General features: G+C 35.0%; 1 protein-coding gene across 1 annotated transcript; it reads left to right on the plus strand.

Annotated features, from left to right (window-relative positions):
• The first annotated feature begins 453 nt into the window (after window positions 1-453).
• Window positions 454-26508, plus strand: LOC140162731 (cystatin-1-like). Its single transcript, XM_072186018.1, has 3 exons — window positions 454-861; window positions 1499-1594; window positions 25947-26508. The coding sequence occupies exons 1-3, from the start codon at window positions 661-663 to the stop codon at window positions 26028-26030; spliced, it is 381 nt and encodes a 126-aa protein (XP_072042119.1). The 5' UTR covers window positions 454-660; the 3' UTR covers window positions 26031-26508.
• The last annotated feature ends 105 nt before the right edge of the window (window positions 26509-26613 follow it).

Raw genomic sequence — 26613 nt, forward strand, 5'->3', positions numbered from 1 at the left:
ACATTCTGATGTGTAATCGATCAGCAAGCGCATTCAATTTATTTAAATGAAGCACCTAAAGTCAGTGAGTGACAACGAATTATACGTCGGTGGCTAATGCGTGCCTTTTGTGCTTACGGCTACTCATTTACACCTTTGGGTTGTATGGTAACAAAAGGTACTTTCGTTCCAGTAGGCGCTTTCACGCGACTTTCGTTTGATCACTTATTGACAGTAGCCTGCTAGGTAAAGCGTTAATACACTGTCAGGTCAGCTTACCGATTTAATGACGGACGCCCTTTGTCCCGAACAAAAGGTACCTTTTGATGAATAGCTTGTCGGAAATCAAATCGGCACAAGTGAACAATGCGTTACGTAATATATTGCTTCTCCATCTTTAATAGCTCCATGGGTTTATTGCATACACTCTATTACGTGCGAGCTCGCCGCTATATCCATGTATATCGGTTTATGGTCATTGATTAGATGGTGGCGTTCTATCATTGATCACTCCCAAGTCCCCAGCAATGTATGATAAACCAAACGGTCCAACGAGACATCCTTGATCGAGACGGCTTCAGGGCACTACGTATTTAAAGGACATTCTCTTTAATAGCTTGAACTGTTTGTCGCGAATGCGAATTCTCTATGTTCTGCACCATCAGGTAGTACTGTGGCAACATGACGCCATCACAATGCTTCGTGAGCGTTTTACTGCTAGTGGTTTTATCAGATTTTGTTTGCAAAGCAGATCGTATTGATATCGATGTAAACGACGAGCAAGTGCGGAAGGTAGCAACATTTGCCGAAGAAGAAATTGACGCGAGGTCAAATAGTATGAACTTGGTGAAGCTAACCAATATTGTCAAGGCTGAAACACAGGTAAATGCACATTTACTTTTTAACGGTATTAATACAATAACATTTATTTGCAACAAGTTTTCCAAAATTTGTTATTAAAATGCTTTATACCCTTTATATATTAAACCCGGTATTTATGTTTTCTGAAAAACGTAAACGTTTGATTTTGGTTGAGAAACAGCACAAGCATGACAAGGCTTTGCATTATTTAGACTATCATGTTTAACTTTAAATTTAATACAAACACGAACCTTCCAAAATAAATACATATATAAATTCGCACTCAGCGGCCCAGGCACTACCTAGCGCTGTGATTTGGGGTAACTCGTCGATTGCCGTCTCCAGTTACCAGTACTTCAAGTTCGCCTTTAAAGATGTTCACCAAGATATTTTTCTTTTATATCTTTTATGTTTTTCCCCGTGTAGGATATGCTTTTAGCATTTAACAAATGATATGAAATATTGAGTTGACCCTCTCTCGAAACATTTTGTCTGGTATACAGGCCTTCATGTTGATAAAATAACATTGAATTGATATATTTTCAAAATGCCTTGGGATATATAAGGCAATGTTTAATTCCCAAAGAAGTTCAAACTAAGTAAATAATATTGTGTTGTACATGTAGAGTATTTGAGATATTTCTCTTCTATTTAACAGATTCTTGCAGGTATCCTCTACCACTTGACTCTGGAAATGCGCTTAACAGACTGCAGGAAGGGTAGCGAGCGAGATTCCTGTAAACTTGATACAGTAGTAAGTAAATGTTTCCCAGATTTGGACTAGTGCAGTGTTTTTTTGTTTTGTTTTTAAAATCTAAGCATATCTGAATGCAATGGCATCATCAGAAAAGCCTATAGCAATTTCTTCCTAATGAATCCTTACAAACCTTATGTGACTCTCTTGTTTATCATTACTTAACGCCCTGATCACTACCTGTCGATCTAACATTGCCTCTGATCGGTCAAAAGAAGTTTTCATTATCAATTGGACCAATCCGCAACATTGTTAGAAAAATGTTAGCAAACAAAAAAATAGGGTGAATTATTTGCAAAGCTCCATTCTGATTGGTGATTAAAGTGAAGATATCATGTAATTATACGGCTTTCTGGTTCTGAACCTTCAATATAATATAATTACGAGGGGGTATCAAAAAGTTTTAGAAATCGCCCAGAAGTGAAAGAGCTATATCAATGAAATTTTGTCAGTGCAATTACTGGTCCTTATGTACATTATGGTCCAAAAATGGTCTCATAGCTATGTTTACTTTTTTTACAGGTGGCACTAGATGCCAATAACCCGCTGCCCCAGTTACTGCGCATAAACTGCAAGATTGAGAAAATTGAGGCAAGCAGCATTTTTAAGATCCTGCTTTTAAAGGGTTGCAGTGCCTAGCAAATTGATGATGAAATGAAAGTTATCTTCGGTGGTGATTGTGATATGTCTCTGTCGCTCTTTGGAAAAGAAATTTTTATTTCATCACAGATTTTCTGGGCACTGTAACCCTTAAAATGGAACTTAATCATACTACATGCCTCAATTTTCTCCATTTTGCTGGTTATGCGGTAACATAGACAGGTAGTGACATCTAGCTCCTGTAAAAAAAAGTAAACATACTTATGAGACCATTTTTGCACCATAGTGTACATAAGGATCAGTGATTGCACTGACAAAATTTCGTTGATATAGCTCTTTTACTTCTGTGCGATTTCTAAAACTTTTTGATACCCCCTCGTATATGCTATACCATGATACAGGGATGTGTTGAAAGAAGAACAGGATACATGGTGCACGAATTGGATTGTATAATTATTTTTATTTCGCCGTTTGACTGGTTTCGCGCAGGCGTCATACTCAACAAGTTTTAAAACAATAAACTACTGTTGTATTTATAATTTATTTATTTATTTATTTATTTATTTATTTATTTATTTATTTGTTTATTTATTTATTAATTAATTAATTAATTAGTTTATTTAATTAATTAATTAATTAATTAATTATTTATTTATTTATTTATTTATTTATTTATTTATTTATTTATTTATTTATTTATTTATTTATTTATTTATTTATTTATTTATTTATTTATTTTATTTATTTATTTATTTATTTATCTATTATTTTTATTTTTTTTACATTTTAATAATTAAAAAAAAAATTACTTTAAGGTTTAGACCTTCCAGAATAGAAGTCGTTACTCTGAGCTTAAACTATAAATTAGCCTCCGATAGATGGCAGTGCTTGAAGAAAGAGGGAAATTAAAACCACTAAACCGGGAAAGACCGCCAACAACCTCCGCTCAGTAGGCATGGTAGAAATATCCAACTAATTGACCCGCAGGGTTACAAAGAACGACAAACAAATTAAAACCACAAACCGCGAAATATCGCCACAACCGCGGCCGCTCAATAGGGATATCCAGCTATATTGCCCTTTAGGGATGCAAAAATAAAACACAAACCGAGAAATTCGGATATCTAACAAGCTCTATTTAGCCCCCCCCCGATAGAGGTCAGGGCTTGAAGAATAAGGACAAATTAAACCACATATCGCGAAAGACCGCCTACAACTGCCGCTCAATAAGGATATACAACTATATTGCCCCGCAGGGCTACGAAGAACCACAGACCGCGAAATATGGATATCCAATAAATTACAATTAGTCCCCGATAGAGAGCAGGGCTTGAAGAATGAGAGAAAAGAACCACGAACCGGGAAATTTGGATAGCCAACTAGAGTACCCACAGGGCTGCAAAGAACCACAAACATTAAAACAAAATTATCTTGCCAAGTTGTGGTACTTCGACGCTTCCGTAGTATAAGCCTAGCTACATATACGCGCATTTACCAGTTCCAACTCAAAGTAAATCGGGCTGACTCTCTGAGTCTCGCTGGCATTGTCAACATTGGATATGTGTTGTTCATATTTATATTGCATTAATTGCCTGTATTGATCATGAATATGTACGCCTATTAACATTACAGTCACGCGGTAGCTGTGACCATAATTTAGTTAAAACATTAACATAATTAATTTCAAACGTCTATATATTTCTCGTTTTATTCGTTTGATGGAGTACTTCTAAATCTGATGACTTTCCCGAGCTTTGAGCTGCTTGGTTACATTCATAAAAAAAAATACAAAAACATGTTGACAACCTAAACAAAGCAGCAAGTTGAAAAAGCCCCCACATCGGCTCACTTTTTGAAATTTGGTCCCATTTTTAACAGCAAATCGGTGTTTTATTTAATTTTCAACAAAACAGCGTTTCCAACAAGATACAACGTTTTAACAATAGCATCACATTACACACCTACTTGTATTCGTTTAATTCAATCATTAATCATGAAATTAATAATATAAAACAAAAACATATAGAATATTGGCTTACCTTGCAAGAACAAGATTTTACCTTTCTGGTCGTTCTAGAATGCTTACAATATTAAAATGTATTAAGTTTATAATACGATTAAGGGACCGTTCACAAACACTTGTTAGGGGGGGCTGATGCAGAAAGGGGGCCCTGAGAAATTTTGACCCTCCTAATGGGAGCCCTGAAAAAAATGAAATTGTTGAGGTCTGTAAAGGGGCGGGGCCGAAAAATTTCCGCGATGAAATTTTTTGCATCAGCCCCCCCTACAAGTGTTTGTGAAATGTCCCTAAGTTTAAATCAGTACCTTTTACAAATGGGACCAAGTTTCAAAAAGTCAGCCGAGATGAGGACTTTTTAAACTTGCTGCTTTCTTTACGTTGTCAGCTTTTTTTGGTTAAAAGTTCTCTTCGACAAGCCATGGAAGAAAGAGATAAGAAGGAACCACAACGAACGCATTCACTTTGTCCACTCCCTTTACCGACATTTAGTTGACATTGTTATTCATGAGGATTTACTTTGATCAATACCCCGCGTTAAATAGGTGATTGGTATTGTATTCCATGTATTTGCATGTCTTCTGGAGCGTGTGTGAAGGATGATTTGAACTAATGACCTTCCGTGCAAGCACCCTATAGGATTTTCTCTGGTGACGTGATCATCGGTCATTGATGGCCTACATCTTTTTCTTCCATTTTGCCCAATTTTTCCGAACTTTGATGATTTTTTTCTCACAGTTGGCAGTCTTTGGCACTGAAACGAGTTAGCTAGTTACGATTATACACATATAAACTATTAAATTAAACAGGTTTTATGTACCGGACTCAACCGGAACATTGTGCATTATTTAAGAACATTTTACATATATTTTTCATCGAAAAAGTCACCAAAATCTTACGTTATTTGCTAAAGATGAAACTCAGCAAAAAAACGGCCGATTTTGATTACCTTTTCGATGTTTTATAGGCCATTTTCTACACAACACGATCAAGAAAACAGTTTGACTGTAGATCCCAAAACAAAGCTACTATACATGTTCAGAGCATCAGTGAAATTCCATAATCTTACTTCTGGGTAGCGTTTGTTTGTTCGTGGATGGGTTTGTTATAAATTTTTCCAGTAATGATTTCGCCAAGCATCGATCGCGGTAAATGGATTATTCCTGAAAGGAAGTACCATTGATAGCTTTTCTTTTCATGCGTCAATAGATAAGCGGATTAAAACTTGGCCGATCGAAGTCGTTGTGGTTCCTTCTCATCTCTTTCTTCCATGGACAAGCCATGGACTGTTCAGTGGAAACCTTAACATGGAAACAAACAACGATCATGCGTTAATAATTACCAATGGCGGGTGTGTGTATACTAGGTCGAACAGTGGCGTGATCTCGACATTGCGCCTGTGAACTTTCACTCTTCTGATGGAATGTATCAATTACGAATTGATTAATTCGCCTAATGACCATGGGCAGTGTTAAACCAGACCACTGAGCAATGATGTGTGATCCACACAGTATACACAAAAGAATAGGAATTTTAAATGCTGGGGCAATTTTTGTAATAGAGTGGAAATAGGAGGATTCTGTCATGTTTGCTGTGAATTTTTGTCTATTAATATTGATCACAGGTAGAAAATTGATGGTGCATATCAATGACCAATCGCTACAGTTTTATATTTAAGCATGATCACTTCAGTATTATTTATAGGCTTGTATATATCCCGGGGTATATATGTGATGTTGTACTTCAGCTCACGCACATTTTTGCAGACGCAATTTCATACATTTCCCGTTGGCCGATTTCCTGATATTTTTAAAATTGTGTGTTGAAAACTCCAAAGAAAGAATTATGGTACTTATTTCCAACTTCTTAGCACAACATATGCCTTAATGAATCTTGTCAATGCAGACAATTCGACGTGAATTTACAAGCTCCGATATTTTGTCGATCTTTTACGAATATTCAGATAAGCATGTATACTTAATTCATGTGTATATGGTCGAATCCAACGAAAAGTGTACACGGCATGTTCAGGGCCATAACTTAAAAGTATTAATCAATTGGCATTCGTTTTTGTATTGTGTTTATTCGCCTTGATCATACGCTTCGCGCCATATATAATACGACCCCCTTCTGTGAAAAACTTAGACACAGAGACCCCAAAACATGCTATTTTTACCCATTTTTTCAAAATATTTCTTAAAGTATTTTTAAAAAACATCTAAATCAGTTATGAAAAGAAGTCATTGGATTGAATCTAAATTGATTTCCTGAAAGGTGTGTATTCAAAGATTGCCTGTTCAATTTTTCACATATTTGTACATAATTATGAATTTTTTGTGATAATTTTTTGAGTGGTATTTTTTACATTACCTACGAATACAATTTTTCATAGCACTAGATATATCTTTAAAAATGGAAATCACTAATAAATGCGCAATTGATACAAGCTTTGATATGTCCAATACTGAAATGCATTGCATTCGGACATCTTTATTATTGTGTTTAGCTGCCAGAAATTCTAAATGGCACAAAGGTAGGTTTGGTAAAAAATATGCATTACCTCCGAATACATGTTAAAAGCTGTGCCTTTTCCACAAAGTGAGAGAATAGTAAACAATAGTTAAGCAATAGGTGCAGGGTAATACACTCTTTATTTCTACCAATTTTCAATAACCTGTGTTTAAATATTTCTGAGATGTCAACAATAAAAGCAAGTATTCGTAGGTAAATTTCGGTAACCGAATGTTACCTACGAATACACTTTGACATCATGACAGTATTGTGAAACACCGCCATTCATGCCAATGCCTATATTGGTACATAACGAAGGCCTGTATGTTTGCTATCAAATCATATGTCAATGAAAGTTGCGAATTCACATACATGCCCACCATGCAAAACTGAATACGGCTTAATTGGTGAAAAATATGTACTGAAATAGACGACGGTCTGCTCATTTGAAAGAAAAATCAGATTCAAAGAAGATTAGAAGGGGTAAATACTTGGATTTGTCAACTGTCATGTGTGCTTTATTTTAAATGTTTACCGACCTTCTGGTTTCTTAGTAATTTGTGTCCAAATTGATTTATTCGAAGGTAACTTTTGACGTTTTTGCTAAGGTTACCTACGAATACCATGGAAAAAACGACTGTTCTCATTGTCTCATGATCTAGACAACACATTGATGGACACTGGTATAAAGCTAATTGTAGTTGCCCTCAAACGAAAGGCCACAAGACGTAACTGACTCCAAGATGGACTTCACAAGTCTGAAATAACGGTTTTAAGCGATTTGTGTGCAATTAAGCAAATTAAAGTCACTTTAGTGCCTTTGTTTCTTACTTCAATCCTCTTTCAACCGTTCTGAACCGACATTATTAATACATGATAGGGTCTAAAGTATCAATAAACGCACATAAAGACAATAATACATTCAAAGTGCTTTATAAAATGAAGTTTTGATTGCGATATCCACCAAAAGTCTAATTCTTACCTACAAAATACTGAAATGTTACTTACGAATACAGCATAATACATGACATGTGTAATGAAGTGTCCCTACCAATGGAAATTAATTGTCAAAAACTTTAAGCGGTACCCCAGGACACTATTATTACCCATATACGGATTCATTCAACAATTATTTATTATGTAAAATTGCTGATTAACTACTTGTATATCAAAATGAAGTGGTCAAAATCTTGCTAAAAGCATCAAAAAATTTTTGATCTAAGGTAATAGCATTTATTCATTTGGACGTACCATCTGAAAGGGATCTAAAACTACCATTTTATTAATTCATTACCATAATAGCAAAATTTAAACCTATAAACTCAATATAGATATTGTTAAATCGCTCATGTTACCTACGAATACCCGGGTTTCTTCACCTTTTCATTGTATAAAGCGTTAGGTGTATGCGTATAATTCCTAATATTCTTGAAAACATATATCATACTCGTTCTTATACAATGTGTAAATTGATTCATACTCATTTGATAAATAAAATACAGAAACAGACCTAAACTTCATTTTCAAAAATAAACTAGCATAAATTGACTAAGATCATATTGATCGCGTTATAAAAATAAAAACAAATATTTTCTGGTTGAGTTAGCATTTTCCTGACACCCTGTGGTCTACATTACACGAAGAAAGCGTTAATGGGAATATTCCATTTGTTTTAGGTTGATAAGTATTGCGATAGTGAAAGCATCCTAGTGGTATTCGTAGGTAACATTGGGTTTTGATATCACATTTACTATCACACATCCTGGATTTATTTTTCAAGATTAGTAATGGCACTTTTGGTTCCTATAAGGCCAATATGTCATCAATCAATGGGCAAAAGGAAAAAATTGCGGAGACATTTTTATTTCGGACTTTTATTTTTGGCCCGTGGACACTTTTGGTTGGATCCGACCATATGTGTGGTGTACCCTGTATAATCCTATATCATGGAATAGGGGGAGTTACCTTTATGATCAAGCAATAGTTTGTTTATTACGACTTTTTGGGAAACCCCTATGACAGAAATAACAACATCATTTATCAAGACTTATGTCAAGGGGAAAATCCCTGAGACTGTAACGAAAGAATGACATCGTGGAAAACCCACAGGAAGTGATACAAGGTGAAATGTTAATGTCTATTATTAGAACACATAAATAGCCACAGGTGTTGCAATTTGTGGCATTTATGCCAGTTAATTGCACAAAATAGCCTACAGTTGCAAGAAAGTGGGCATTTTGTACAAATAGCACAAATACCGTACAAACCCGTCTACAAGCATATAGTAGCGACTGTGATGATAGCAAAATTCACGCTAGCGCCCTCCACAAAATCATATCATTATGGAATTTGAGCAAATCAATTACCGACACAAGCAGGTAATACAATGTATTATTTTATCCTTATTTCGAATCTCACGAGCATAGCTCACTTGGTAAGGCATAGGACTTTGGTACACGAGCGCTTTAGACTATAGATCGAAATATGCTGAGTTCGAGCCTCATCAGGGTCACATGAATTTTATAAACCAAATATTTTTTGAACTTTTCATTTATATTTTGGTGTTGTATTTATATTTTCTTACGTTCTGTCTAAATTTTACGGTCGTAAATTCGCGATAAATTGTACGGCTTCAATTGACTTGCGTTGGGTGTATAGGTACTCCAGCCAAAGCGGGAGTAGATCGTGAAAATAGCCCAACGTAGAAATATACATTAACACGATTAATATAAATTAATCAATAGTAATCAGTGTTGCCAAGAATTACGTATACTTGTTCGTGCAATCGCGCAAAAATCGGTCATATTATGATTATGTAGCGATTAAACGGGGAATTATTTTCGTCCCAAATACACCTTAAAACTTGGTAATATGCAACACCAGAGAAGTGAAGTGCGTTGAAGGATTTTTTTCATTGGAATTAGTAATCTGATAATTGCTTCAGGCAAAATTGCCAGACTCAAATCTATTTTAAATGTATATTATTTGAGAGAGTGGGGATGCTAGACGAGGAGATGATCTGGTGGAGGAGAGGAGAGGAGAGGAGAGGAGAGGAGAGGAGAGGAGTGGAGAGGAGATCGAGAGAAGAGAGGGGGCGAGCAGAGCAGGGAGGAGTTTATTCCGTTTATTTTAATTTTCCACGTTGATCATAGGCCTACTGCTAAAACAGTGAGAGGGGGAGAAGGGTAAAGGAAATACAACATCCAATATAATTCAGATATCCACATAATTCAAAAGATGGCACAGGTGAGAGTTGGGGAGGGGGAGAGACAGACAAACTAGAAAGAGAAGAAAGCGAGAGGAGAAGAGGCAGGGGTCATTTTTTTAAATGTCATAGTAATATGGACCATAATGACACCAAATTTGCGTTCGGACCTGATGTAGGCCTATCCTGCCTAGTTAAATGACTGACATGGGTAAGATTGCCCACTTGAGACGCCAGTGTTGCATATAATTGACTTATCCAACCTTTATCATGTTTATTGACAGACATAAGTGTGATTGACAGCACCTATTATTACCTCTTCAAATGAGAAGCATGATGCCCCAAACGTAACAATGAAGTCAACTTACACACCATCCTACTTAATCCCTTGCGTTTTCGTTTCTGAACAATAGACCTCCCGAAACAAAAAAGATGAAACGAGCCCCATGTCTCTCGCAACAAAAGAATGTCATAAGTCATAATACACCAATTTGGTGTACTTCCGCGCCTCGGAATATGATGTTTAAGGTTTATGACTAAACATAACCTGCTAGTGGTTCAGCCGAAAACCGCATACATGTATAATGCATTCACGTGAATCTGTAATTTATATAGAGGCCCTGCATGCTTTTATCGATTGACTCCAAACAAAGGATTTGAACCGGTATCCTTCACCGTAGTGCAGTCGCAGTCGCGGTATATTGCAATCATGCTTTTGTTGAATGCATTTATGTAGTCCGCCATATTCACTGTATGATACGTCATATCGTCGTCTGTATTCCATAGTGGCGTATAGTGGGGCGCCGCGAATAAAAACTTTTCGAGAAAATCGGGTTTGAAGAAATGCCAATTTAAAATCGAGTTGTGTAAATCAGACATTCTGATTTGTAAATGATGTGAAATTTCTTTAGTAAAGTAAATACATTTTATTGTTATACAGTACAAATTACCGTACTTTTCCTGACCAGACAGTCCATGCCAAAATTGTTACTACACCTTTACATTTCATCAAATCTCTTTTTGATGTCTGTCATTTTGAACATCACACTTGAAAGATGTATGCTATGTAGAAACTTTATTTTGCAATTTCATAATTTACATATTATTAGCATATTGCAAGAAAAAACATGAAAATCAATAAATACCTATATTTTTCACAATTTCAATATTTTATTAGAAATTAAGCATGTAGGCCGTTTGGTATGACTTGATGAATGAAGCTGTCAAACAGATTTTGATATTTTTGCTTATTTTTCCTTTTTTGCCCCAAAATGTGTAAAAATCAAAAAATTTTGGATGACCTATATTTTCTTTGAATATTTATCACATTTCTTAATTTAGGTATAATACAGTGCAGAAAAAGATGTCAAAAAAATCTGTTAAACAGATTTCCAATAAATTGTTCCATTTTCCATTTTGGGTTAAATACTCAATTTTCATGCGCGGGATATTTGAAACATAAAATGAAAACATGTCCATTGCACTTTTTCCTCGAGATGTTCTATAATATCAAGGTTACGGATATATTATAATCCCTTCTTATCTTCACTGATCCATCAGATACCTATTGTTATGAATGATCAATGAAAAGGTTCAGAACTGGGCTACTAATGGTCTGTCAAGTATCTATAGTTATTTTCATGACTGTGTCAAGTCAAAAATCATGCAAGGTCGAATGTAGGAAAAGTATGATCAGTTGAGCTGTATATTTTTCAAAAGAAATAAATACATACTATTGCTGGCAAACTGAAAACAAAAAGCACAGAGCTACGTCACTATGGAAAACAAGCAAAACGCAATACCCTAACCTAACGTTAACCTTACGCCACCTCGGTCGCCGTGTAATCCTTATGGCGTTACTTTTCGTCGTTTTTATTCCATAGTGGCGTATAGGTCTGATACGTCACTATGACGTGTACGCCACTATGACATACAATGTTTTTCATTTTTGCCTATATTTCATAATTATAAAATGTGTATAAAAAGTGGCGTATGGTCGATACGCTACTATGAAAAACAAAAAAATTCACTTTTTAACTATACGCCACATTATTAATTAATTACTAATTAATTAGCTAGTTTTGACTGATGAGACTTAGAAAAATGAAAGAAAATCATTAAAAACATATGTGCCAATTTTCAAAAAAATGACCAAAAATCACTATACGCCACTATGGAATACAGCCGACGATATGCACAATCTCTTTACTGACAGTTACAATTAGCTACATGTAGGGATAACCATCAAAATTTCATGTTACCCCTATTGCTACAAAAGATCGTTTTCTGGATAGAACTCATCAATAGAAGTATTTTGGTGGTTAAATGGTCAAAATCGGTCAAAAACTTTTCGAATTATGAATTTTCAAAGTTTCCCATTCTGACCGGTCATTGGAACGAAATGAAATGACAAGGTCCAAAAATAGCAATTGGGAGCAAAATTGGCATAAGCATATATTTACCTTTATATATTTCTTTATTTTAACATATATGCAAACATGAAACAACATATTGTGAAAGTATCAAAGGGGTTTCTTATGAAATTGCACTTTACTAGTCAATGGCATAAATTATTTTTTCAAACCGAGGCATTGAAATCACGCATTTAGAGAACATTTGGCAAAAATCATCCAAGATGGCCGATCCGATATGGCACAAAATCAAAATTGCACTAAGTACAGGTGAACTTTTTTTCACAACCAAAAATGTCAATGTTATTGGGTTTAATATGACCAATTAGTAGGTGTATGCAAAGAAAATCTTAAGTGTCATTGAAGGTCATTGACTCATTCACAACAATAGAGGTTATCCACTTCATTCATCATGCTCATGTGTGACTTCTAACAAAAGGTGCTGGTTCCCGTAGTATTCCTTATTCAATACAATTCAATGCATGACCTCGAAGTTAGTTGCATGACTTTCGCGGGCTATTTTGAAACAGTTATGGTTGCACATTCAGGTACTTCTTTTGAAAGTTCTAAACAAGTAAGAGTTCTATAGCCAGCAGCAAGTTGTAGATGGCATAGGCCTAAATATAAGAAAACGTTTAGGGTTGAAATCAGGTGAACAATACATCGAATGAGCACGAAACTTCACATTTATGTTCAGAAAGGTGTCTTCTTAGCATGATTCGAAAGGAGTATGGAAATTCCAAAGGGAAGCTGGTGATTTAATTTGTAACTCGAGATCTACTTGTTCATTTTTTTTCCTTTTTACAGAGGGTATGATAGAGGTATTACTGGCAACTCTGCCAAATTACAGCTCAGTAGGCCACGTTGTTCACCTGATCTTATTGACATGAATATTTTGTGCCATTCTTGAGCAGTGCTGAACTCAGCCACTGGCAATTAAGCGCACTGTGGCGATGGACCAATTTTGACTCGCACTTACAGGAAAATGAAATAAGTTATGTTGCTGTTATTTGCAAGATAGTTACAAAACATAATTGGCATTAACATCTCCAATTTTTACAGAAAAATTATGAAAAATAAAAGAATGAGCTCAATTTAGAAATGTCTGTGCAAGCAGTGCACAATTGAGCTCCCTGCATGTCTATAGGATGTTCTAATCAAGTTGATGGTTCATTGGTCATCCCTACTACATGTATTTGAATGGGGCTTGAGCGCGGTATATGCAAAAATTGTTTTCAATTTGCTATGGTAGTAAATCCGATTATTGCATAACTTCGCCAGCGTATTCAAGACATAGGTTATGTAAGGGATAAACTGTGCATAGGAGTATGGGTTCAAGTTATTGTTATGGTAATTAATCCTGTCGGTGAATAAAGGTTGTGCATATGACGTAAATCACACCGTAAATATGGCGGACTACTCAAATGCATTCAACAAAAGCATGATTGCAATCAGACTACCGCGACAGTTCGTCTCACAATCATAACGAATGCACTATGATCAATATGTGATGCGATCAAGCAAAATCAGTCGGAATTCGGAAATATTAAATTTTTAGTTTCTTATATGATTGTAAAAAACATTTACAAAGCTGGATTTTGCAGAAAACCCCATTGAAATTGAACAACCAGTTCCAAAGATATGAGCAATTAAAGAGTATTCAAAACAACAGGAAACACAGGGAAATGGTTCCTTTGTTTGGCTATATCTCAAAATCAATATCTCCCAGTTCCGACTGATTTAGCTTGATCGCATCACATATAGATTGACTAAATGGAATGCACTGCGCCATGAAGGACACCGGTTCAAATCTTTTGTTTGAGCCAATCAATAATTTCACGCACAAACTCTATACAAAAGAAGTGGGCCTTTGTAGTTGAATGAGCTAAATAGTTGTCTTTGTAAGATGAAATGATTGAAGTTTTGGAAGACATTATATTCATGATGAGATAATAGATTCAAACATGGAATAATTATTATTCCTCATTTATTTTATTTTTTATTGAAAAGACTGCAATTGTGGCAACAAAACAATATTGTTTTTAATGTCATCACAAGTCTTTCATTCAATATTATTCCGCGTTTCCTTATGGAGAGGAGCAGTTTCAGACAGTAGCTTGGGATTATTGGGACAGAGGTTATCTTTTGAAATTATTTCATGACCACTAAAGAATAGTCAAGACTGTCAAGGACACTCGGCGCGAATTGAAAGACCATGTCACTCGCCACAAAAGAATGTCAATGTTCATAAAACACCAATTTAGGTACCTTCTTCTCCCAATAATATGAACCTAAAGGCCTATGGCTGCTCTAACCTGTAGTCATATAAGGACCAAAAGATAAGTGACTGACTATCATTGAGTTCCGCAGTCTAGCTCTAACCGTGGGTTTCGATATTGTTCGGAATAAATGCTTTTACTAGTTTCTTTAAAACCACAAAGTTTCTATCAAAAAGTAAATAAAAATAATAAAAGAAAAAAAAATGAAATCCTAAAAGAAGAAAGGTAGGTTTGAAGATAGATAAAAAGAACATGTCAAAACGAGCATTAAACGGAACCAGTCCCCAGACAGGAGGGTGAAAGTGCATAGGAACAATGCCGGAAACTACGTCACGCTATTGTTCGACCTAGGCTACATATTTTTAACGCATGCGTGTTCGTCAATACAGATTTAGTCTCCTCCACCTTCGCAACACGGTACGTGGAGTGTCTGAAATCACACTGACGGCGGAGGAGAATACTAGCTGGTCAGACAGTTTAATTTTATCAAGCATATAATACCTGAACAATCACCGTCATTTGATCGATTTACTACAGAATATATTGTATATTCAAAATATAATTTTAGTATTGTAAACCTGTTAACTTATATGGTTGAATCCAACCAAAATGTTTTCTTTTGCCCATTGATTGATGGCATGTTGGCCTTATAGGAACCAAAAGTGCCATCACTAATCTTGAAAAATAAATCCAGGACGTGTGATAGTAAATGTGACATCAAAACCCAATGTTACCTACGAATACCACTCGGATGCTTTCATTATCGCAATACTAATCAACCTAAAACAAATGGAATATTCCCATTAACATTTTTTTCGTGTAATGTAGACCACGGGGTGTCAGGAAAATGCTAGCTCAACCAGAAAATGTTTGTTTTTATTTTTATAACGCGATCAATATGATCTTAGTCAATTTATGCTAGTTTATTTTTGAAAATTAAGTTTAGGTTAGTTTCTGTAATTTATTTATCAAATGAGTATGAATAAATTTACATATTGTATAAGAACGAGTGGGATATCTGTTTTCAGGAATATTAGGAATTATACGCATACACCTAGTGCTTTATAAAATGATAAGTGAAGAAACCCGTGTATTCGTAGGTAACATGAGCGATTTAACAATTTCTATATTGAGTTTAGAGGTTCAAATTTTGCTATTATGATAATGAATGAATAAAATGGTAGTTTTAGATCTCTTTCAGATGGTACGTCCAAATGAATAAGTGCTTTTACCTTAGATCATTTTTTTTAATGCTTTTAGCAAGATTTTGAACACTTCATTTTGATATACAAGTAGTTAAACAGCACACTTATGTAATAAATAATTGTTGAATGAATCCGTATATGGGTAATAATATTGTCCGTGGGTACCGCTTAAAGTTTTTGACAATTAATTTCCATTGGTATCGACACTTCATTACACATGTCATGTATTATGCTGTATTCGTAAGTAACATTTCAGTATTTGTAGGTAAGAATTAGACTTTTGGTGGATATCGCAATCAAATCTTCATTTTATAAAGCACTTTGAATGTATTATTTTCTTTATGTGCGTTTATTGATACTTGAGACCCTATCATGTATATTTAATGTCAGTTCACAGTGGTTGAAAGAGGATTGAAGTAAGAAACAAAGGCACTAAAGTGGCTTTAATTTGCTTAATTGCACACAAATCGCTTAAACCGTTATTGCAGACTTGTGAAGTCCATCTTGGAGTCAGTTACGTCTTGCGGCCTTTCGTTTGAGGGCAACTATAATTAGCTTTATACTAGGGTCCAACACTGTGTTGTCTAGATCATGAGACAATGAGAAAAGTCGTTTTTGTCCATGGTATTCGTAGGTAAACTTAGCGAAAACGTCAAAAGTTACCTTCGAATAAACCAATTTGGACACAAATTACTCAGAAACCAGAAGGTCGGTAAACGTTTAAAATGAAACACACATGACAGCTGACAAATCCAAGTATTTATCCCCTTCTAATCTTCTTCGAATCTGAATTTTCTTTCAAATGAGCAGACCGTTGTCTATTTCAGTACATATTTTTCAACAATTAAACCGTATTCAGTTTTGCATGGTGGGCATGTATGTGAATTCGCAACTTTCATTGACATATGATTTGATAGCAAACATACAGGCCTTCGTTATGTACCAATATGTAATTTATATAGAGGCCCTGCATGCTTTTATCGATTGACTCCAAACAAAGGATTTGAACCGGTGTCCTTCACCGTAGTGCAGTCGCAGTCGCGGTATATTGCAATCATGCTTTTGTTGAATGCATTTATGTAGTCCGCCATATTCACTGTATGATACGTCATATCGTCGTCTGTATTCCATAGTGGCGTATAGTGGGGCGCCGCGAATAAAAACTTTTCGAGAAAATCGGGTTTGAAGAAATGCCAATTTAAAATCGAGTTGTGTAAATCAGACATTCTGATTTGTAAATGATGTGAAATTTCTTTAGTAAAGTAAATACATTTTATTGTTATACAGTACAAATTACCGTACTTTTCCTGACCAGACAGTCCATGCCAAAATTGTTACTACATCTTTACATTTCATCAAATCTCTTTTTGATGTCTGTCATTTTGAACATCACACTTGAAAGATGTATGCTATGTAGAAACTTTATTTTGCAATTTCATAATTTACATATTATTAGCATATTTCGTCGGCTGTATTCCATAGTGGCGTATCGTGATTTTTAGTCATTTTTTTGAAAATTGGCACACATGTTTTTAATGATGTTCTCTTTCATTTTTTCTAAGTCTCATCAGTCATAATTAGCTAATTAATTAGTAATTAATTAATTAAATGTGGCGTATAGTTACAAAGTGAGATTTTTTGTATTCCATAGTGGCGTATCGACCATACGCCACTTTTTATACACATTTTATAATTATGAAATATCGGAAAACTTGAAAAACATCGTATGTCATAGTGGCGTACGCGTATCGGACCTATACGCCACTATGGAATACGAACGACGAAAAGTAACGCCATAGGGATTACACGGCGACCGAGGTGGCGTACGGTAAACATAAGGTTAGGGTATTGCGTTTTGTTCGTTTTCCATAGTGACGTATAGTTTTATTGTCAGTTTGCCAGCAATAGTATGTATTTATTTCTTTTGAAAAATATATAACAATAAAAACTATTTAGTTTACTACAGAAATTTCACATCATTTACAAAATATAATGAATGTCTGATTTACACAACTCGATTTTAAATTGTCATTTCTTCAAACCCGATTTTCTCGAAAGTTGTTTATTCGCGGCGCCGCACTATACGCCACTATGGAATACGGACGACGATTTGCAAGAAAAAACATGAAAATCAATAAATACCTATATTTTTCACAATTTCAATATTTTATTAGAAATTAAGCATGTAGGCCGTTTGGTATGACTTGATGAATGAAGCTGTCAAACAGATTTTGATATTTTTGCTTATTTTTCCTTTTTTGTCCCAAAATGTGTAAAAATCAAAAAATTTTGGATGACCTATATTTTCTTTGAATATTTATCACATTTCTTAATTTAGGTATAATACAGTGCAGAAAAAGATGTCAAAAAATCTGTTAAACAGATTTCCAATAAATTGTTCCATTTTCCATTTTGGGTTAAATACTCAATTTTCATGCGCGGGATATTTGAAACATAAAATGAAAACATGTCCATTGCACTTTTTCCTCGAGATGTTCTATAATATCAAGGTTACGGATATATTATAATCCTTCTTATCTTCACTGATCCATCAGATACCTATTGTTATGAATGATCAATGAAAAGGTTCAGAACTGGGCTACTAATGGTCTGTCAAGTATCTATAGTTATTTTCATGACTGTGTCAAGTCAAAAATCATGCAAGGTCGAATGTAGGAAAAGTATGATCAGTTGAGCTGTATATTTTTCAAAAGAAATAAATACATACTATTGCTGGCAAACTGAAAACAAAAAGCACAGAGCTACGTCACTATGGAAAACAAGCAAAACGCAATACCCTAACCTAACGTTAACCTTACGCCACCTCGGTCGCCGTGTAATCCTTATGGCGTTACTTTTCGTCGTTTTTATTCCATAGTGGCGTATAGGTCTGATACGTCACTATGACGTGTACGCCACTATGACATACAATGTTTTTCATTTTTGCCTATATTTCATAATTATAAAATGTGTATAAAAAGTGGCGTATGGTCGATACGCTACTATGAAAAAAAAAAAATTCACTTTGTAACTATACGCCACATTATTAATTAATTACTAATTAATTAGCTAGTTTTGACTGATGAGACTTAGAAAAATGAAAGAAAACATCATTAAAAACATATGTGCCAATTTTCAAAAAATGACCAAAAATCACTATACGCCACTATGGAATACAGCCGACGATATGCACAATCTCTTTACTGACAGTTACAATTAGCTACATGTAGGGATAACCATCAAAATTTCATGTTACCCCTATTGCTACAAAGATCGTTTTCTGGATAGAACTCATCAATAGAAGTATTTGGTGGTTAAATGGTCAAAATCGGTCAAAAACTTTTCGAATTATGAATTTTCAAAGTTTCCCATTCTGACCGGTCATTGGAACGAAATGAAATGACAAGGTCCAAAAATAGCAATTGGGAGCAAAATTGGCATAAGCATATATTTACCTTTATATATTTCTTTATTTTAACATATGCAAACATGAAACAACATATTGTGAAAGTATCAAAGGGTTTCTTATGAAATGGCACTTTACTAGTCAATGGCATAAATTATTTTTTCAAACCGAGGCATTGAAATCACGCATTTAGAGAACATTTGGCAAAAATCATCCAAGATGGCCGATCCGATATGGCACAAAATCAAAATTGCACTAAGTACAGGTGAACTTTTTTTTCACAACCAAAAATGTCAATGTTATTGGGTTTAATATGACCAATTAGTAGGTGTATGCAAAGAAAATCTTAAGTGTCATTGAAGGTCATTGACTCATTCACAACAATAGAGGTTATCCACTTCATTCATCATGCTCATGTGTGACTTCTAACAAAAGGTGCTGGTTCCCGTAGTATTCCTTATTCAATACAATTCAATGCATGACCTCGAAGTTAGTTGCATGACTTTCGCGGGCTATTTTGAAACAGTTATGGTTGCACATTCAGGTACTTCTTTTGAAAGTTCTAAACAAGTAAGAGTTCTATAGCCAGCAGCAAGTTGTAGATGGCATAGGCCTAAATATAAGAAAACGTTTAGGGTTGAAATCAGGTGAACAATACATCGAATGAGCACGAAACTTCACATTTATGTTCAGAAAGGTGTCTTCTTAGCATGATTCGAAAGGAGTATGGAAATTCCAAAGGGAAGCTGGTGATTTAATTTGTAACTCGAGATCTACTTGTTCATTTTTTTTCCTTTTTACAGAGGGTATGATAGAGGTATTACTGGCAACTCTGCCAAATTACAGCTCAGTAGGCCACGTTGTTCACCTGATCTTATTGACATGAATATTTTGTGCCATTCTTGAGCAGTGCTGAACTCAGCCACTGGCAATTAAGCGCACTGTGGCGATGGACCAATTTTGACTCGCACTTACAGGAAAATGAAATAAGTTATGTTGCTGTAATTTGCAAGATAGTTACAAAACATAATTGGCATTAACATCTCCAATTTTTACAGAAAAATTATGAAAAATAAAAGAATGAGCTCAATTTAGAAATGTCTGTGCAAGCAGTGCACAATTGAGCTCCCTGCATGTCTATAGGAGTGTTCTAATCAAGTTGATGGTTCATTGGTCATCCCTACTACATGTATTTGAATGGGGCTTGAGCGCGGTATATGCAAAAATTGTTTTCAATTTGCTATGGTAGTAAATCCGATTATTGCATAACTTCGCCAGCGTATTCAAGACATAGGTTATGTAAGGGATAAACTGTGCATAGGAGTATGGGTTCAAGTTATTGTTATGGTAATTAATCCTGTCGGTGAATAAAGGTTGTGCATATGACGTAAATCACACCGTAAATATGGCGGACTACTCAAATGCATTCAGCAAAAGCATGATTGCAATCAGACTACCGCGACAGTTCGTCTCACAATCATAACGAATGCACTATGATCAATATGTGATGCGATCAAGCAAAATCAGTCGGAATTCGGAAATATTAAATTATTAGTTTCTTATATGATTGTAAAAACATTTACAAAGCTGGATTTTGCAGAAAACCCCATTGAAATTGAACAACCAGTTCCAAAGATATGAGCAATTAAAGAGTATTCAAAACAACAGGAAACACAGGGAAATGGTTCCTTTGTTTGGCTATATCTCAAAATCAATATCTCCCAGTTCCGACTGATTTAGCTTGATCGCATCACATATAGATTGACTAAATGGAATGCACTGCGCCATGAAGGACACCGGTTCAAATCTTTTGTTTGAGCCAATCAATAATTTCACGCACAAACTCTATACAAAAGAAGTGGGCCTTTGTAGTTGAATGAGCTAAATAGTTGTCTTTGTAAGATGAAATGATTGAAGTTTTGGAAGACATTATATTCATGATGAGATAATAGATTCAAACATGGAATAATTATTATTCCTCATTTATTTTATTTTTTATTGAAAAGACTGCAATTGTGGCAACAAAACAATATTGTTTTTAATGTCATCACAAGTCTTTCATTCAATATTATTCCGCGTTTCCTTATGGAGAGGAGCAGTTTCAGACAATAGCTTGGGATTATTGGGACAGAGGTTATCTTTTGAAATTATTTCATGACCACTAAAGAATAGTCAAGACTGTCAAGGACACTCGGCGCGAATTGAAAGACCATGTCACTCGCCACAAAAGAATGTCAATGTTCATAAAACACCAATTTAGGTACCTTCTTCTCCCAATAATATGAACCTAAAGGCCTATGGCTGCTCTAACCTGTAGTCATATAAGGACCAAAAGATAAGTGACTGACTATCATTGAGTTCCGCAGTCTAGCTCTAACCGTGGGTTTCGATATTGTTCGGAATAAATGCTTTTACTAGTTTCTTTAAAACCACAAAGTTTCTATCAAAAAGTAAATAAAAATAATAAAAGAAAAAAAAATGAAATCCTAAAAGAAGAAAGGTAGGTTTGAAGATAGATAAAAAGAACATGTCAAAACGAGCATTAAACGGAACCAGTCCCCAGACAGGAGGGTGAAAATGCATAGGAACAATGCCGGAAACTACGTCACGCTATTGTTCGACCTAGGCTACATATTTTTAACGCATGCGTGTTCGTCAATACAGATTTAGTCTCCTCCACCTTCGCAACACGGTACGTGGAGTGTCTGAAATCACACTGACGGCGGAGGAGAATACTAGCTGGTCAGACAGTTTAATTTTATCAAGCATATAATACCTGAACAATCACCGTCATTTGATCGATTTACTACAGAATATATTGTATATTCAAAATATAATTTTAGTATTGTAAACCTGTTAACTTATATGGTTGAATCCAACCAAAATGTTTTCCTTTTGCCCATTGATTGATGGCATGTTGGCCTTATAGGAACCAAAAGTGCCATCACTAATCTTGAAAAATAAATCCAGGACGTGTGATAGTAAATGTGACATCAAAACCCAATGTTACCTACGAATACCACTCGGATGCTTTCATTATCGCAATACTAATCAACCTAAAACAAATGGAATATTCCCATTAACATTTTTTTCGTGTAATGTAGACCACGGGGTGTCAGGAAAATGCTAGCTCAACCAGAAAATGTTTGTTTTTATTTTTATAACGCGATCAATATGATCTTAGTCAATTTATGCTAGTTTATTTTTGAAAATTAAGTTTAGGTTAGTTTCTGTAATTTATTTATCAAATGAGTATGAATAAATTTACATATTGTATAAGAACGAGTGGGATATCTGTTTTCAGGAATATTAGGAATTATACGCATACACCTAGTGCTTTATAAAATGATAAGTGAAGAAACCCGTGTATTCGTAGGTAACATGAGCGATTTAACAATTTCTATATTGAGTTTAGAGGTTCAAATTTTGCTATTATGATAATGAATGAATAAAATGGTAGTTTTTAGATCTCTTTCAGATGGTACGTCCAAATGAATAAGTGCTTTTACCTTAGATCATTTTTTTAAATGCTTTTAGCACGATTTTGAACACTTCATTTTGATATACAAGTAGTTAAACAGCACACTTATGTAATAAATAATTGTTGAATGAATCCGTATATGGGTAATAATATTGTCCGTGGGTACCGCTTAAAGTTTTTGACAATTAATTTCCATTGGTATCGACACTTCATTACATATGTCATGTATTATGCTGTATTCGTAAGTAACATTTCAGTATTTGTAGGTAAGAATTAGACTTTTGGTGGATATCGCAATCAAATCTTCATTTTATAAAGCACTTTGAATGTATTATTTTCTTTATGTGCGTTTATTGATACTTGAGACCCTATCATGTATATTTAATGTCAGTTCACAGTGGTTGAAAGAGGATTGAAGTAAGAAACAAAGGCACTAAAGTGGCTTTAATTTGCTTAATTGCACACAAATCGCTTAAAACCGTTATTGCAGACTTGTGAAGTCCATCTTGGAGTCAGTTACGTCTTGCGGCCTTTCGTTTGAGGGCAACTATAATTAGCTTTATACTAGGGTCCAACACTGTGTTGTCTAGATCATGAGACAATGAGAAAAGTCGTTTTTGTCCATGGTATTCGTAGGTAAACTTAGCGAAAACGTCAAAAGTTACCTTCGAATAAACCAATTTGGACACAAATTACTCAGAAACCAGAAGGTCGGTAAACGTTTAAAATGAAACACACATGACAGCTGACAAATCCAAGTATTTATCCCCTTCTAATCTTCTTCGAATCTGAATTTTCTTTCAAATGAGCAGACCGTTGTCTATTTCAGTACATATTTTTCAACAATTAAACCGTATTCAGTTTTGCATGGTGGGCATGTATGTGAATTCGCAACTTTCATTGACATATGATTTGATAGCAAACATACAGGCCTTCGTTATGTACCAATATGGGCATTGGCATGAATGGCGGTGTTTCACAATACTGTCATGATGTCAAATTGTATTCGTAGGTAACATTCGGTTACCGAAATTTACCTACGAATACTTGCTTTTATTGTTGACATCTCAGAAATATTTAAACGCAGGCTATTGAAACTTGGTAGAAATAAAGAGTGTATTATCCTGCACCTATTGCTTAACTATTGTTTACTATTCTCTCAGTTTGTGGAAATGACACAGCTTTTAACATGTATTCGGAGGTAATGCATATTTTTTACCAAACCTACCTTTGTGCCATTTAGAATTTCTGGCAGCTAAACACAATAATTAAGATGTCCGAATGCAATGCATTTCAGTATTGGACATATCAAAGCTTGTATCAATTGCGCATTTATTAGTGATTTACAGTTTTTAAAGATATATCTAGTGCTATGAAAAATTGTATTCGTAGGTAATGTAAAAAAATAAAAAAAAAAAAATTATCACAAAAAATTCATAATTATGTACAAATAATGTGAAAAATTGAACAGGCAATCTTTGAATACACACCTTTCAGGAAATAAATTTAGATTCAATCCAATGACTTCTTTTCATAACTGATTTAGATGTTTTTAAAAATACTTTTGAAAAAATGGGTAAAAATAGCATTTTTTTGTTTCTCTGTGTCTAAGTTTTTCGCAGAAGGGGTCTTATTATATATGGCGAGAAGCGTATGATCAAGGCGAATAAACACAATACAAAAACGAATGCCAATTGATTAATACTTTTAAGTTATGGCCCTGAACATGCCGTGTACACTTTTCGTTAGATTCGACCATATATTTGTGTACTTAAGTATAAGGACACGTGAATAAAATCATGTCGAAGACAAAATGGCCGCTAATCCGCCTATTGTCTAGGCCTAGGATACATATTCCGAATGCCGAATGAGGTCAGCAGTCTAGGATGCTTATCCCCCTTATCCCTTCCTCTCGATCCCTGCCCCAGACCGTGCTCTCTTTCCTGCCAAAGTCTGACGCTATCAATTGAGCTATATGATCCTGATATATAAAACATTCGTTATTATGTCAATACAATTGATTGGTGTTATATACATAGATGGAATGTATTATAGCCACCTATTGCCAGTACACGGTGGTGCCAGTATATTTATAGTTGCTCAAACTCCAAATACAAAAAGCAACTAACTTTATTGAGGGCGTTTCTTTGATATATGCTTCTAGACGGGGTTTTACGGTAGCCACGTATGTAAGCAATTTGTTACAAATTGTAGAAATAGCCACAGGTGATGCAATTTGTGCAATTTATAAAAGATGATGACAATATCTGAGTTGCTTCCAGTAAGCGCTATTTGTGCTATTTGTGCTATTTGTGCTATTGGTGGAACGAAAATTTAAGTAAGAATGATACGTACGAGGATGTTTATAACAAAAAAAATTCCGAAAACCACCCTAACTACGGTTACACTCAACTTTTCGGGGCTCGCGCTGCGCCATTTCTTTCGAGAACTGCTTTCATATAAACCGAGAAAATTTAAGAAAGAATGATACGTACGAGGATGTTTATAACAGAAAACAAGTCCGAAAACCGCCCTAACTACGTAACGCTGTCCGAAAACGCTCCAAAGAAAAGTCCAAAAAATGTCCTCATTTCAATAACGCATTCATTTAGCCCTTATTTTCGCTATTAGCTTATAATTATGCTCCCAACATACCGCTGCCACATTGCTTTCGAGAACCGCCTGAGGACGAAAGCTGATGGCGCTCCAACTATAGTGATAATATGCTTGGAGCAAACCGGACATAAGGGCGGAACGAACTTTTTGCTATGAATGTTCTTATGACATACACGCTGTAAAAATTCTCCAGGCATTTTGCATTTCTTGTAGTGTGGACAGATGTGTGTCTTGAGGAATTCAAAGAACCACAAACCTCAGAGAAGTTAAAGATGGCGTCCAAAAACCCGGACAGTGGCTTGTTCAATAAGAGAAATTGCTAGAGAATAGAGGAAGAAAGGTCTGGACAGTAACTGGGGCAAGCGTGTTTTAAGGTGATCATGGTGATTGACCATCATGGATACTATGACTTCAAATTAATTGGTTTAACATCTCTACTAATGTAACAAAATAACCAATAACAAAAGATTGCGTAACATGCATTGTGTAAGTTTAATATTAAGCACATTATAAATGCTTACTTATTGCACACGGTATATTATTCAATTGACTATGATGATAAGAAACTGTTTGCTTAATTAATCAATTCCCTCTAACTTCTATATTTATTTATTTCCACAGATTCACTTGTGTAAAGTGGAAATTTTGGATAAGCCATGGTCAAAGGCAACTCTTGAAAAATACAGCTGTCTACCTCCCATATGAAGATACTGACAGACCAGGCTGTAATCAACATGTTGAGTCGCTAATTACGGGTAGATGCGGTATTGTTGCTCGAAGCAGCCAAACTATCAATTTTCATTATCTAAATCAATATAAAGTCTGCACAAAAAGTAACGCAGCTGTTATAAATACGCCTATAGCTTCAGAACTAATAATTGTTTTCACAATATTTAAACATAAAGCATTTTGATACCCAATTTGTCCGATTTTGCTGAATATTAACAATACAGCAGTGCTTTTAAAGAAAAATACCCGAATTTAAAAGTTGCAGTTAGCAGCAATCAAATCAATGGTTATTATGCCAGCACTGTACCACGTAAAGCCCGCCATTATCTTCACGCTTACTTCAAATCAATACAAATAGCTGCAACTTTTACATTCGGGTATTTATATTTCAAAACACTGCTGTATTGTTAATATTGAGCAAAATTGGACAAATTGGGTATCAAAATGCGCGTAAATAAATCATCCTTCTTTTTGTGTTAAAATATTGTGAAAACATTTATTAGTTCAGACGCTATAGGCGTATACAGCTGCGTTACTTTTTGTGCAGACTTACATTGAT

This window comes from Amphiura filiformis, chromosome 10, assembly GCF_039555335.1.
Source record: "Amphiura filiformis chromosome 10, Afil_fr2py, whole genome shotgun sequence".
Lineage (NCBI taxonomy): Eukaryota > Metazoa > Echinodermata > Ophiuroidea > Amphilepidida > Amphiuridae > Amphiura > Amphiura filiformis.